The 14647-nt window shown below is 36.3% G+C and overlaps 1 protein-coding gene across 1 annotated transcript in view; it reads left to right on the top strand.

Moving 5' to 3' along the window:
- The window catches only part of ALDH1A1 (aldehyde dehydrogenase 1 family member A1), a 55294-nt gene that overhangs the window by 17543 nt on the left and 23104 nt on the right, over window positions 1–14647 (top strand). The window contains 5 exon segments of the mRNA NM_001286977.1: window positions 3897–4037; window positions 6196–6325; window positions 7859–7920; window positions 9290–9418; window positions 11034–11147. Of these exon segments, the coding sequence (NP_001273906.1) occupies window positions 3897–4037; window positions 6196–6325; window positions 7859–7920; window positions 9290–9418; window positions 11034–11147 (576 nt within the window).

Here is a 14647-nt window from a genome sequence, read left to right on the forward strand (position 1 = left end):
ATGGAAATGCACAGCCTGGGAGTGATAGAAAAGTTTGTCCTTCCTTAGCTATGTTTAAGAGGTCTTTGGTACTTCATCATCTGGTCTTCAAAAAAGGAATATTTAAATACTCTAAGGCAAAAGAATTATTGATGGTAGCAACTCTGAGTTAATATAGCAAATTGTTTGCTAGTGGGTTAAAAAAATTATGTCCTTGGTGATGCTAGTCCTGGTGCAAAAATCCAAGAAATACTAGCTATAGAATTTAAACAACAACAAACTTTATGCCTAATCTGGTTAATGTAAAAACTTTGCTATATGTACAAATGGAATCAATTAAAATATGACTTACGATGCAAATGTCAATATAAGCAAATTATTTATATCAGGAGTTCTCTTCTATAAAATCAATGTAACATGATGAGTTTAAAAGATAGGTAATTAAATTATTAAATATTTATTAACTGCCTATTGCAGGCCCAGAATAGTAAGGAGTATAATTGGTTTTAATATAGATAGAAATAAATATTCATTGCAAATATTCATTACAAAGGATAGTCTTGCAGAGATATAAAACCAGATTTGGGAGCCAGATGTGGGATCAAATTTTGGTTCATAGATATTATGCTGGATTTCATGTCCTGTAAGACAAGGTCCATGGTGCTTAACTGTTGTAATAACTGTGGCGTTATATAGAAGGTTTCACTTAGTGTCTGGAGCTTAGTAAACTCTTCACTAGTAGCTAAAATTAAGCTGGATTAGGCTGGCAAGAATTTGGGTAGGTTGTGCTATTTGGTCTTAAAGAATATGTAGGATTTTGAAAGTTGAGGGCTGTGCTGGTAGAAAATTCTAGGCAAGGAGAATTACAGGAGCAAAGGTGAGAAGGAATTGGCCGGACAGTCGAAAAAATGTAAACAAGTTTGGCTAGGTGAGGTGGAGCCCAAAAATGTTGGGTCTTGAAAATCAGAAAGAAGTCTGGCCTTAGGGACTGTAGGCAAGGGAGTTGCAAACATTTGAAAGGGAAAATTATCACATAAAATTGTTTGAGGAAGATTAGCCGGATAGTAATAGGCAAGACAGTTTATGGAGAGAAGAGAATGGCTTGAGAGGGCTAGCGCCAATGAGATGATAGCAGCCTAAAATAAAACAGCATGGTGAAAATGGAAAGGAAAGATTAAAATATACTAGGACTGCTTAAAGTTATTTCAAGGTGGCTTTACCTGTTTTGCAGCAACCACGATAGCTCTAGCTACCACTTCATGAACACTCAAAGTCACGTCTGTCACATAGGAAATGCGTTTCCAGTGTTACCTTATTTAATTTTCAAAAGGACAGTCTTCTGTCTTCACAATTTGATCATTAGCAGCTTGATGCCAAGACTGTTTCAGTATAGTGCTTAGCAAATTTTTGAACGGATGGATGGGTGGGTGGACGGATGGATATCTCAAAACACAGAGCTCATAAATGAGGAACCAGAATTCAAATCTGGGTAGTTTTGTTCCAAATCTATGTATTAACTACCATTACTCTATTTCTGTGCCTGGAAGATAAAATATAGGATTATAAGAAAAGGAGGACTATGGCCCAAAGAACACAACCACAAGAAGGTCTTTATCTCAAGGATATAGTTTCCATATGGCAGAGTTAGATGTCTTGAAACAATTTTTTTTTCCATAACCTTTGAGAGGCCAGGATGCCAATGATAAACCATATTTGGCTAAGGCCAATGGCAGGACACTGAGCAGAAGGATCCAAATGAAACCTGTGTCACCCAGATCTGTTTAAACACAGAGCAGCATATATTTTATAAGCTGTGATATCCATACATCATGCTGGAAATTTCAAATTCTTGTGGGTTTTTTTTCCAAATAGTACTGTTGTAATATAACTTGGAAAAATTTGGAACCTATGGCATAAAACAATATCCAAATAGAAATAATCAATGTGATTAACTGAATATCCCAAATACGACTATATACATATTTCTCAGGAAGGGCAAGTAAAAATGCACATATATTATTGCATATATTCATTGTTCTCTCAAAAATTAGTGAGATAAACAAGTGTATGATGTATTGTAGTGAAAGAATATTTGCTTGTGCTCTGTGAATGTTATCACTTAATCAGAGCACTTAATCACTTCTAAAATATCTCGCTGGCCCCAGATCCTCTTAGTGTGGCAATATCTACTGTAAAAATAGTTTATTGGTCTGTGTTTTAATTTGCAGACTTCTAAGTTTGGGCTTTCTAATGGAATATACTATAAGGTGGGAGATATTAACTTGAGGTTCATGATTCTCACTGGGGGAGAGGTCATTCATGAATGGGGTTCAGCTAAACCATAGGCAACTTTAAGAAAATTTTATGACAATTTTCTCCTCAGATGCTCAAAAGAAATTACGTATTCTGCACGAAGTTCCAACCTACTGGCCTAGGATGTGTCCATGACTTATAGAATTTATGTAGCTCTGGATTGTGGCCAGTCCCACATACCAAAGAATGTTGGAGCAATCTATGCCTTTAAGGTGCTTGCAACTGGGGAGCTTGGGGTGCTCAGTCAGCTAAGCGTCCAGCTCTTGATGTTGACTCAGCTCATTGACAATTTCAGGGTTGTGAGATCAAGCCTCTTCTGGGGCTCTATGCTAGGCATGGGAACCCGCTGATGATTCTCTCCTTCTCCCTCAGCCAGGTGCTTCCCTGCCCCAGCTACAAATGTGTATTCATGCTCTCTCCCTCTTTCTCAAAAGAATAAATATTTGCAAAAGATTTGAAGGAGGGAAAAAACATATAAAGCGGTAATGGAAGAGGTGGTGGTTTTCGTAGTAGATACATTCTGTATTAGCTCCAAAAAGATCTGAACAGGGATCTGAGGAATGGAGTAGCCAGGCAAAAGAATGCAACTAAGGTTGGCTAGGAAAGAACAGGAGGAGTCGACTTGGCTTAGAGGAAATGGTATGAGTAAAGGTAACATGAGTTAAGGCAAGAAGGCTAGACTGAGTGTGGAGATACTTGATTATTTGGCTCTGCTTGATTATTTGAATTAATGTAATTTTAAATAGCATGTTAGTAATAGGAAATTAACTTCTTTACTTAGTTAGGAACTGAAAAGATCTCTTTCCAGTTGGAAATGGGTAGTAATAAAGAGGTTGTAATATCCAGACAGATCCTTCTATATATCAGTTCCACTACTCTATGCCTTTTTCTCTCTGCATAAGAGCGATGAACACACACTTACCCATCAACAGCAAAACCCAGTTCTTATTCAACTGCAGGAGGTTCTAGACGAGAGTGCACAGGCTGTAGAGGCACCAGCCATCCAGAAGATATTCTGGATATGACTCAAATGTTGAATATCCAGAAGATATTCAACATTTGAGTACATACTGAGTTTTCCCTGGAACTCTTGGTCAGTCACCAAAAGCTATATGTAGTGGTGAACAGCCAAGGCTCTATGGTCAGAGGTGCTCCATTTAAAAACATTGTGCCACTTTTGGCTATTGACCTTAGGCAAAATGACCTCTGTCTCTTTGCTTCAGTTTCTTCATCTGTAAAATGGGGAACATATTTGTGTCATAAGATTATGAAGATTTAAATGAGTTAAAGTGTGTAAAGTAATTTGAACATGACTTGATATATGTATGGTAAGCACTCCAATGATAGCAGTATTCAAACATCACAGTATTTCTATTCTAGGAAATCAAGCCTGAGCTGTGTGTGTGGAATTGATCATTCTAAAGATGAGGCATCAGGTTTATAACTCCAATATCTGATAGTTGAATTTGTACAATGTGCTAGACTTTGGGCTGATGAAGATACAGCATCTGCTTATGAAGACCTTTAGTCTGTTTTATAGGGTAACTGTTATTGGATTTGCTAACATGTTTAGGCTGCTGAAATGAATTATCTTTGACTTGCAGGAGGACATTGACAAAGCAGTGAAGGCCGCAAGACAGGCTTTTCAGATTGGCTCTCCATGGCGCACTATGAATGCTTCAGAGAGGGGGCGGCTAATATACAAGTTGGCTGACTTAATTGAAAGAGATCGTCTTCTCCTGGCAGTGAGTATGAACCAAACTGGGCAGATAGCGAGATCTCTAGAAAGCATTCATTGTTTGGATTGGCAAGTTGCTTTGGTTTTAGTGATCACTTCATGCTCTCTACAAACAAAACTAAAAGATTTATACCAGTTCCCATATAGAAATTTTACCATTGATTTTATTCTCAAGTAGTAATTTGCATGCTGGTCTGGATAATGTTGATTTCTATTCCTATATTAGATTCTTCTACAGGCTAATAAACCTTGGCAAACCTCAAGTTAAACCAACTTAGATGAATTTCTTTTCTTTTTTTTTTTTTTTTTTTTTTTTTTTTTTTTTTTTTTGAATTTCTTTTCTTTATTCTAGAATTCCTTAGAGTCTTTAACAAGGTCACATGCAGTGAATATCCTAGAATAATATACTGGGTTTCTCCAACTTAACTGCCCACCGAACTCTTTTTTTTTTTTTTTTTTTTGTAGAAAATCACATAGAATTTGTCAAAGGTGCCTAAAATATTTCTAAAAAATAAACTTATTTCTCTTCAATCTAGCCCACTAAGAAACTTAATGAATGGCTGCTTTCCCCTCCTGAAATGTATGTGCTCATAGTGGTCTGGATTAATTTTTTTTTAGATTATTTATTTATTTATTCATGAGAGACACAGAGAGAGAGAGAGGCAGAGACACAGGCTGAGGGAGAAGCAGGTTCCATGCAAGGAGCCCAATATGGGACTCGATCCCAGAGTCCAGGATCACGCCCTGGGCCGAAGGCAGGTGCTGAACCCCTGAGCCACCCAGGGATCCCTAGTGGTCTGGATTAAATGAGGTTTTTTTTTTACAGGTGAAAAAGGTGAAAAATAAAGAAAAAAATCAATTATTTGTGTATTCATAAAAACTGTATTTTTATGCATATTGCTTTAAAAAAAAACATTTTGGCAGTTAGATGAGTCAGCAAGTAAAGTGAGTGGGGTGTTTCCTTGTTTTCTTTTCCATTAAGTATTATAGTGAAGCCAATTGAAAACAAACCAATACCAAGATCAAGTTTCAGAGCAAATTTTTATTACCTTTAGAATCTTATACTGGCAGTAACAAAGAAGCCTATATAAATATTTTTAATTCAATATTAGCAATTATAGTTAATCAAAAAACTATTTATTATCCAAAAGTTCAGCATGATTCAAAGTATGCAAAAATATGGAGTTAGAAGTTATACACAATAAAATTACATTAACCAAAATGTCCTGTAGGAAGAAAGCAGAATTTGCTAAAACTTGGCTTCTCTTATTTAGCTACTCTGTGGATTATAGAGTGCTCACTGCCTCTGTCAGCGTAAGGTCCTAAGATGGAAAAAAGAACAGGCACACAAAAATCATGTTCGATTAAATTTTGAGATGGCATGCAGTATAATGCAGAGACAGAAAATTGTATAACAAAGGAGGAATAGTTTTAGCAGGACAGGAGGTCCCAAAGGGCTCTTAGAGTTCCTGCTGAAGGAAAGGAGGAAAATAAACAAGATCATCTGATAGATGGTTAGAACACTAGACCAGAAAATGTTGCACTTTACAACCTGATCATTCGAACAACAATTATGGGAAGAGTGGCAAAACTGTGAGTTGCACAGTGACAAGCTCTACTGAAGAAAACTCATGAACAAAAGATGCAGAGGTCACTGAAGTTTGTGTAAGTTGATGGTTGTATCCAGGTGGAATGTAAAAATTAAAAATGATCATTGAGGCACCATTAATAGCAAACACTAAATTTATACAATAAGTGAAATTTTGTTGGAGCTCTGATCTGACTAAGGAAACTGGGTGTCACTTACCCGCACCAACCATGTATCTACCAAATTGGGACCAGTTCCTAGAAAGCTGTCCAGCTGGGGGACATTCAGAATGAGATATAAGGAATGCTATGGTTTAGAAACCAGAATCTTATGGCCTTTTATGTCCGGATCTTGTTATGTGACCTTAAGCAAGCCTAAGCGAGTCATTTTAACTCCTTTTTTAATTTTTATTTTTTTACCTCCTTTGTAGAAAGAAAAGATTAGACAAGATGGCTTACAGGATTTCTTCTATTTCCAAAGTTCTCTAGCACATGATTATTCAAAATATTAAAACTCCCTATGTTTTAATCTAAAATGTTTATGAAAGTTTACATTGGAGGTTTGATTTCCTTTTCAGACAATGGAGTCAATAAATGGTGGAAAACTCTTCTCCAATTCGTATACATTGGATCTGGGAGGCTGCGTAGCAACATTACGCTACTGTGCGGGGTGGGCTGACAAGATACATGGCCGCACAATACCCGTTGGTGAGCAGCTTTGAGAAACCACAAGGGGGGAGGGTAGGCATCAAGAAGATCACTGTAGAGCTGAATTATTCCAAACTCTCCCGTTTAAAGAAGTCACCCAAAAAGGCAGACTGATTCTTCTCCTTGACTTTGAGACAATGCAGCTCCGAACCTGGAAGTTCTGCTATGATTTATCAAATGGTTTCTTAAAAATTGTTTCAGCACAATCATGCTGAAGATACCTAGAAAATATAAAAGGAAGAATATTCTTCTGCCCACAGTTACTGAATCAGGGCAATCGTCTCTCTGACCGCCCACACTTTTCAAAGTGGGCCACAAACTATTTCCTTTGTATTCCAGTAGTGAAATTTATACCCTTTCTATAATGTAATTATTTAAATGTCTTTGTGTGTTCCAGTGTGAGTTAGATATGGTTGTCTGTGCCTGGTCTAACTCAGTAGAGTTACAGTAGATGAATTAAACAAACCAAATTCACACTAATTTATTTCAAATAGCTTCAAAGCAAGAGGAGACTGTGTTTACAGCCCAATTTAAGAATTTGTCTGACGAAATTGTGTGTGTGTGTGTCTTAGTAGAGGATGCATATGACGGGAGAGGAATATAAAAAATGCATCAATTTAGAAAACATTATGGGTAGAATTTAATTCATATAAACTTCCTGGCTAAGGGACTGTAACACCCTCCAGTACTGGCCTTGATGGGCATTTTCAATCTACTGAGAATATCCAGCAGGTTAGCAATAGCCAGGAATTAAAAGGGGGGAGTGAGGACATGGTAATAAGAAACATGGCTATTTTAGAAATTCTTGCTTTACCCTTTAACAGAATGGAAGAAACTATTTTAAGTACAAATAGACCTGATAAAAAGCTTTATTGCTATCATAGCCAAGAAGCTTTTGTGGGAAATAGAACAGAATAAAAAGCACAGTGTAACCTCAGGATGACCACATCAAACTTTGAGGCGTATGAATCAATCAAACCCAGATTGCAAAGCAATGTCTTTTACTTCTGGCATTTTGTTGCTGTTGTTGTTAAGGTATTTGCTTTTATTGGTCAGTAGGCTTGTAGGGAGATATTTTTTAATTCTATTCTTTTCTAATTTTGTTATATTTTTACTTCAATAAAAATTCTACAATTACTAATAGAACTTAGAACTGTCAGAAATAGGACTCTAACAGTTATTGCCTTAGGCACACACTTTGTACCTTTTTCCTTAAGAAAGTAAACTTTGAGAATGAAGATGATTTAGAAAGTGGCTCTTATACATTATGAGAGATAGAATTAAATATCTTGTAGATACATTCTGGTGTTGCATCTTTGCCTTGATCTACATCAATTTTATGGTTCCTCTCATTTCAAATTACTATTTTAGGACTCAATTTTTCATTTTGTAAGTGGCTGGAGATATTTTTTTAATTTCTTTATTTTTTGTTTTTAGTTATTGTCTACACCTTCCTCTAACATCAACCCAAATGACCATTCCATGAACATCAAGCATATTTGTCCACAAATGCTTGTGTGTTTTATTTTCCAGATGGAAACTTTTTTGGTTATACAAGACATGAGCCTATTGGAGTATGTGGCCAAATCATTCCTGTAAGTTGGTCTTCTATATCATTTTTGGTCTTAAGAAAGAAAGAAAGAATGAATTACAATTCTATTTCATTTGCTAAAGAAGTTTTCTCTGACACAATTGGATTCTTAGATATTGGCTAAATGTACAGAAAATGTAGTAACTGATGAGCTGAGGTCTTGTGACTGAACTTTTTGAATATATATACATATATATATATATATATATATATATATATATATGACTACCTCATATCTATATTGTGGCATATCACTTGAGTGTGTTTTGATATTATAGCATTGACCTATCTTAACCTTTTTTTTCTATGGTTTGTTTTTTAAAAAGCTGTGTTTTATATTCCTTTTAAGACCCAATGCTTCACATGTATATAGCATAACAGTCATCACTGGCTCCTCTGCTTCAGGACACTATTTGAGTGAAGCAGTATGTCCTACTATTCCCCAACCCTTTTCATCTCCTCATTGAGAAGAAGAGTATCAACCAGAGTGTTCAAATCCTAAATGCATTTTTAAAACTAAAATGGAAGAAAATGTTGGAGCACTGTATGGAATATATCCTACATTTAGTAGTATTTTTAAGCAGAATCATGAAGGTTTTCTTTTAAACCCAACAAGTAGGAGACAAAATGATTCACCAACATATTCAAAGACACCAAATAAAAAGACGGGAAAGTGTTCTGAAGCTTTTGGATAAGAAAGTGGCAATGACTTATCTTTTGCTCCAGGGCGATTGGAATGCATCCCTATCCACATTGTGAATGAAACTCTTCATTAGTTTAAAAAAATCTCAATAAAATTAATAAAAACTACACAATCCTGAGGACTAATAGTAGTTAATATTTATTGCATGCCTATGGTAAACCCGTCACTCTGTTAAGCCTTTGGCCCACTTTCTTGAAGAATCCTCAAGATAACCTTTTGAAGTAGAGAGGATTTTTATCAGCACTTACAGATGATGAAATCATGCACAGAAAGCATGTTACTTATCTGACCTCACTGGGCCGGTCAGTGATTGAGCTGAGATTTGAACCAAGTTCTTAGCCACCAGACCCTAGACTTTTTGTGTTTTAATAAGGCTTGATTTTTTAAAGCATGTGGTGATTTTTTTTCCTCCAGTAGATGAAGAACTCAAAATAACACCTGATAAAATTCTGTGGCTCCTCCACTCCTGTCCTATATCTAATTTATTTGGAGCTTTTTAGCATTTATGAGTTGCTTTTAGCAATGAACTTAATTTGAATGTACCAGTTGATTACACAAAACTACCACAATTATTATTTCACATCTCCAGGTAGTGTAAAATGTAGAAGTTAGATTAGCAAATGTGGCTTTCAGCAACACAAAGAATCTATTGTTTTATATTGCTTTCTAGTGGAATTTCCCGTTGTTCATGTTCATTTGGAAGATAGGGCCTGCCCTTTGCTGTGGAAATACGGTGGTGGTCAAACCTGCAGAGCAAACTCCTCTCACTGCTCTTCATGTGGCATCTTTAATACAAGAGGTAAGTTTCCCAAATCAAAATATGCACAAGAACCCAGGAGTCCTCCTTTACAATATGAAGACCTCACTTGGTGCTACTGTGAACGACCTGCCAATGGCTCCTGTCCAGATGAGGACACATTTAATATGGGTGCCGGCTGAGATTTCTGGCAGTCAGCCCAAATGAACCTCTGCCCAACCGGAGACAGGAAGCCAGACTCAAAGGCTTCATGGCAAACAGTCACCTTGTGATCACTTTTATTTTGTTTCTTTAGTTTAACTCATGAATGCAAATGCATGTTGAAATTGATGCATCTTTCTTTCAAATGTGGAAATGAAAGTTGGTTTATAACTGGCACTAATGAAACAATTTTTTTTAAATGACTCCATCCAAAGATTGGAATCTTCTGTGCCAACATGCTTATGCGTCACATGGAGCCACATAGTTTTTAAACATATATATATCCACAAGGGGACATGTTTATATTCTGTTTTCTATTAATTTCTATTATGGTTGCCTCTGCATTTACCTTCTTACTAAAAAAAAAAAAAAAAAAAAGCTCATGAAATTTATTTTCATCAACTATCCAGATACTATTAATACCTTTTTCTCACAATTTATCACCCTTTGTCCTTTATATCTTTCCAGCACTTAAAAACCAAGCTTTAGTTACTAGAAACTTAAATTAAAGAAATCTGAACCTAACTCTTAAAACTATTCTTCACTTCAAATTTTATTTTTTTATTTTATTTTATTTTATTTTATTTTATTTTATTTTATTTTAAGATTTTATTTATTTGTTCATGAGAGACCCAGAGAGAGAGAGAGAGAGAGAGAGAGGCAGAGACACAGGCCAAGGGAGAAGCAGGCTCCATGCAGGGAGCCTGACATGGGACTCGATCCCGGGTCTCCAGGATCACACCCTGGGCTGAAGGCAGCTGCTAAACTGCCGAGCCACCCGGGGTGCCCTTAACTTCAAATTTTAAAAAAAGTCCAAAGAGATGTTAAAATGGGGGCATTTTGATGCCAATAACCTGAAATGTGAATGTACCCATCTCAAGTACACACTGTTTTCTTCCTAATCATTCCTAATCATTCTTTAACCAGGAATGAAATCAATCTGTGAAGATTAATCACACAGAAGAGGACAGTTCTTATCTGATGTTTTACTGATTAAATATTGCCAGTAGGAATTTGCAACCTAGTTGGTATGCCCAAGGAAGCAATAGGTAGAAACTAAAAATGCAAGATCCTTTTAGCTTCCTGGTTTTGCTGGTAGGGTACTAAATGCATTGCTTTCCTTCTATGTGAGTAATTGACCTAGCTTTTCTACCTGCACTATATTTTTGAGTCACTATTATGAAATTTGAGGCAGCCATCACTGGAGCAACAATCCGTAAAAGTCAAACATGGACTTACCCCGAGGAGAGACTCTTCCCCAGTAATGTAACTCTGGAGGTTATTTTAAGTGGCCTAAGAAATGAAATAAGAATAATAATAGCACTTACATGAATCTTTCTTGGTAGAGAAACTCATAAGCTTAGCATAGAGAGGCGGCTTTGAATTTAGACTCTCCTCTTTTTATCATAGAATTAATCCTCAGTTCTGTCCTAATGATTTTACTTTTTATCCTTAGGCAGGTTTCCCTCCCGGAGTAGTGAACATCGTCCCTGGGTATGGGCCTACTGCTGGGGCTGCCATTTCTTCCCACATGGATATAGACAAAGTGGCCTTCACCGGATCTACAGAGGTAACATCAGTTATTCAGGCTTGGCGTGAAGAATGTTTGCATCTCCAGGTGTCAGAAGCATGTTCTATGTCACTGTTTTTAGGCCAACATTTCTTTAAAACAAAAATTCTTTTTAATGATTTATTCCTTAATCAAGTCTTTGTGCATGTTTACAGAACAGAAGCAGACACAGTGGAGATGAAGCGGAGTACCTGTCACAAACTTGGCCTGCACAAAACTGTTTTTAGTGTGTTCATTGCTTTACCTGACAAGAAATATAGCCGACTAGACCCTGTCGTCTGATTAGTACAGTTTATGATAGAAAATCTACATCAGGCCCCAGTGATTTGTATGAATGAATGTAATTTTAGACTGTAGATTATAGAAATTAAATAGCAGAGCATCACCTTTAGTTCCTTATTTGGGATTCTGTCTTTCCTGATTATTCTGAAAGAGAGCCAACAACTCAGCTAGCTTCCTGAGTGTTATTGCTGGCTTAACCTAACTTTTATGCCTCTCTGGCTCCAGCTTGACTTTCCAGAGGGTTAAAGAACAGGGTCTCAGCCATGAGCACTGCAAGAAGAGGCAAGAGGGGGAGATAGAGTAAGCTGCCTGGAAAGTGGAGTTTGGGAGAATGGGTTCCCATCTATTGAGATGATTTTCAACTGCAAGCAAAAGAAAGTGGTAAAATCATACTATATTAAGGAAAAAACAATTCAAGTCATTCTATTGGATTACGTGACATTGTGAGATATGCAGTGAAACCTCTTACTGGTATACAGTGTAAAGGATGAAGAATGAGAAGAGCCCCTTCTTATAAAGCTGCTGTTACAAATAAGACAAGATAGGAAGTGATAAGATACTAAGATCTGTACAAACTGCTGTAAGGGCCTTCACAGGAAGGGATGATTATGTCTACATGAGTGCTAGAACTTGCTCTGAATTTTGAAGAGTGGTTACTTTTTTAACTCCTCAGAGATTGAGAAGAAGAACATTCTAGATAATGAGAAGATGCTAATTTGATTATTCCATACTCCTGATTAGCCACTCCAATATAAAGAAACATTTATATAGAGAACTAAAATGGTAGAAAATCAAATTTTAGTTTTCTTAATCTTTTTAAAACTAGATAAATACAAAAAATGCTTTTTTATGTTTCATAAACACAGAAGAGAAAAAGTTTACATTATATAAACCCTTAATTGAAGTAGGAGAAAGTGAATCCTGCATTCAGGATCCTGTGGACAAAACAACTGGAAATGAGACATGGCAATAATTTAAAAAATGGTGAAGTCATAGATCAGAATCATAGCAGAGGAGGTAAAGACACAAATTCCACAGCCTAGCATTCTAGACCTTCTCCAGTAGGGACTCCGTGCACATTTCCTAATCTAGATCCCATACCCACTCATTCTCCAGCTCATATGGGCCAGGAGCTACCGTCCCCGATCCCGTCTCTAGAATCACTGGCTATTTGTCATGGCCCATCCCTGGGTCCCTACAGTGCTTTGGGGTACTTTACCTGCTAAAAATAGGAAAACTCTGAGATTAAAAGACTAGGAAACATCTGGGTTCAAATTTTGACTCTACCCTTTTAAGCAATGTGTCTTCTAAAAGTTAAGTATCATTGCTACATTTGCATTTCTCACTTATAAATGGGAATAATAATATCTGCCTTATTGTACAGAATAAAATTGAGTAAGCTAAAAAAAAAAAATGAGTGAGCTAATGAATAGTAAAATATTGAGCACCCAATAGGATACTCAAATGTATCTTTTCATTCCTCCAGGCTTTTGCTTACTCATGGCCACACCTACTATAATATGGCTTCCACCACATGTTACCTCTATGGCTTTCTCTGCAGTTCCAGGATCATCCTGAATTTTAAAACCCTCTCTGAGTCCCCAGTTATCCATGATATAGAATTATGATAGCACATGCCCATTGCTTTGTCATGTATCTCATCTTTGCTGACTATCCTCAAAGACTATCTTATTCATTGTTATCTGCAGAAACCAGTACAGTAACTACTACAGTAACTACTTCTGAATAGGTATTAAACAATTACATCTTTCTGGACTCTCTTTTAGCTTCAGGTTTGTTGGTTGGCAGGTAGTAGGAAACTTGCCAGATGCCATGAAAGAGGCAAACAATAGATTATATCTTTTGTGGTCATAATAGAAATGACCCTCTTCCTAAAAATACTTCTGGCAAGGTAAGAACTTTTTTTAAGGTAAGAATTTTAATGTCCCATTAGATTCATTTAAAATAGAAGAAAACAAAACAAAACAAAAACCAGAATCTAGTTCACGTTGTGCACGAGGTGATTAGGTTAGACCATTTTCATGAGGACTTTCTACTTCTGCCCCACATGGCAATGCCACAACATCATGGAACATATTGCTTACCATAGTCTTGAATGTTCTTCTCTTTCTTCATTGCAGACTTCTTTAAGAAAAATTATGAACCTTTATTTTTTTCCAAGTAAGGGAACAAAATCATGGGACAAAATTGATGTTTCCTTGTTTTGACTTCAACTAGACCTTTGGGAAAACTCAGATCAACCTTTTATTTGCCATGGAAACTTGTGCTAAGCAAAAGTGTAACCTTCCTCCCTTACTCATACTTCTGGCCATTCTTCATTCAAGTTCTTTTGATATCTGTAGCATTTAGAAAAATATCTCTGATCTTCTTCCCTTCCCTGAGACAAAAATTATCTACTTTAATAAAGTTTTTCCAGTAAGTATTTCTAAGTTAAGAAAAAAAATCTGCTGAAAGAACTTGGAGAATTCAAAGGGGGAAAATAAAAGAATATTATGTAGGAAATAAAAAAATTCTTAATCATCTTAAGTGAAAATTTAATAAGAAGTGGAAGGAAAATGATATGTGAGAAAAATTTCAGACAGGATATCCCCACAGCAAGTCTACTTTTAGTTTCTTTTTATTAACCTATATTACAGGATTTTATTTAGCATGTGACATCTTAAAGATAAAAAGATTGGCAGATTAATTATTACACTGCCCTATAAGGCACAGCAATAGTCAATTCAATAAACCACATACAATTCAAACAGATGCGCAGCAAGCATCTACTTTTCTTTTGTTCAGTTGGGATAGAAGGTTTTTTATTAAAATCTGATGTGTCAAGTAGGGGAAAAAAACAGAAGCAAGATAAAATGAATCCTCTTTCAAAAAGAAAAGCACAGATCATTTAATACATTAGGACTTCAATAAAAATAGTAAAGAGGAAATAGTTATAAAGCAGGCCAGATTTTAGAGATGGAAAAATAAAACAACTACAGAAAATAATCTTGATGGGACGTGAGCCACAAAGAAAAAAATGAAAACAATGTCTTTCTCTGAAGAGAGGCAAGTAGCATTAAAGGAGAAACCAGAACCGTAGGATTCCAGCTAACTGAAGTAGCAGCACAGAGCACAGATCCAATTTCTTTTTTCTAGTTTCATGGTTCAAAGTTGTGGAGGGAGAGAGGAAGGGAGGAAGGGAGGAGGGAGGTAGGGAG

Source organism: Canis lupus, chromosome 1, assembly GCF_011100685.1.
Source record: "Canis lupus familiaris isolate Mischka breed German Shepherd chromosome 1, alternate assembly UU_Cfam_GSD_1.0, whole genome shotgun sequence".
Taxonomy (NCBI): Eukaryota; Metazoa; Chordata; class Mammalia; order Carnivora; family Canidae; genus Canis; species Canis lupus.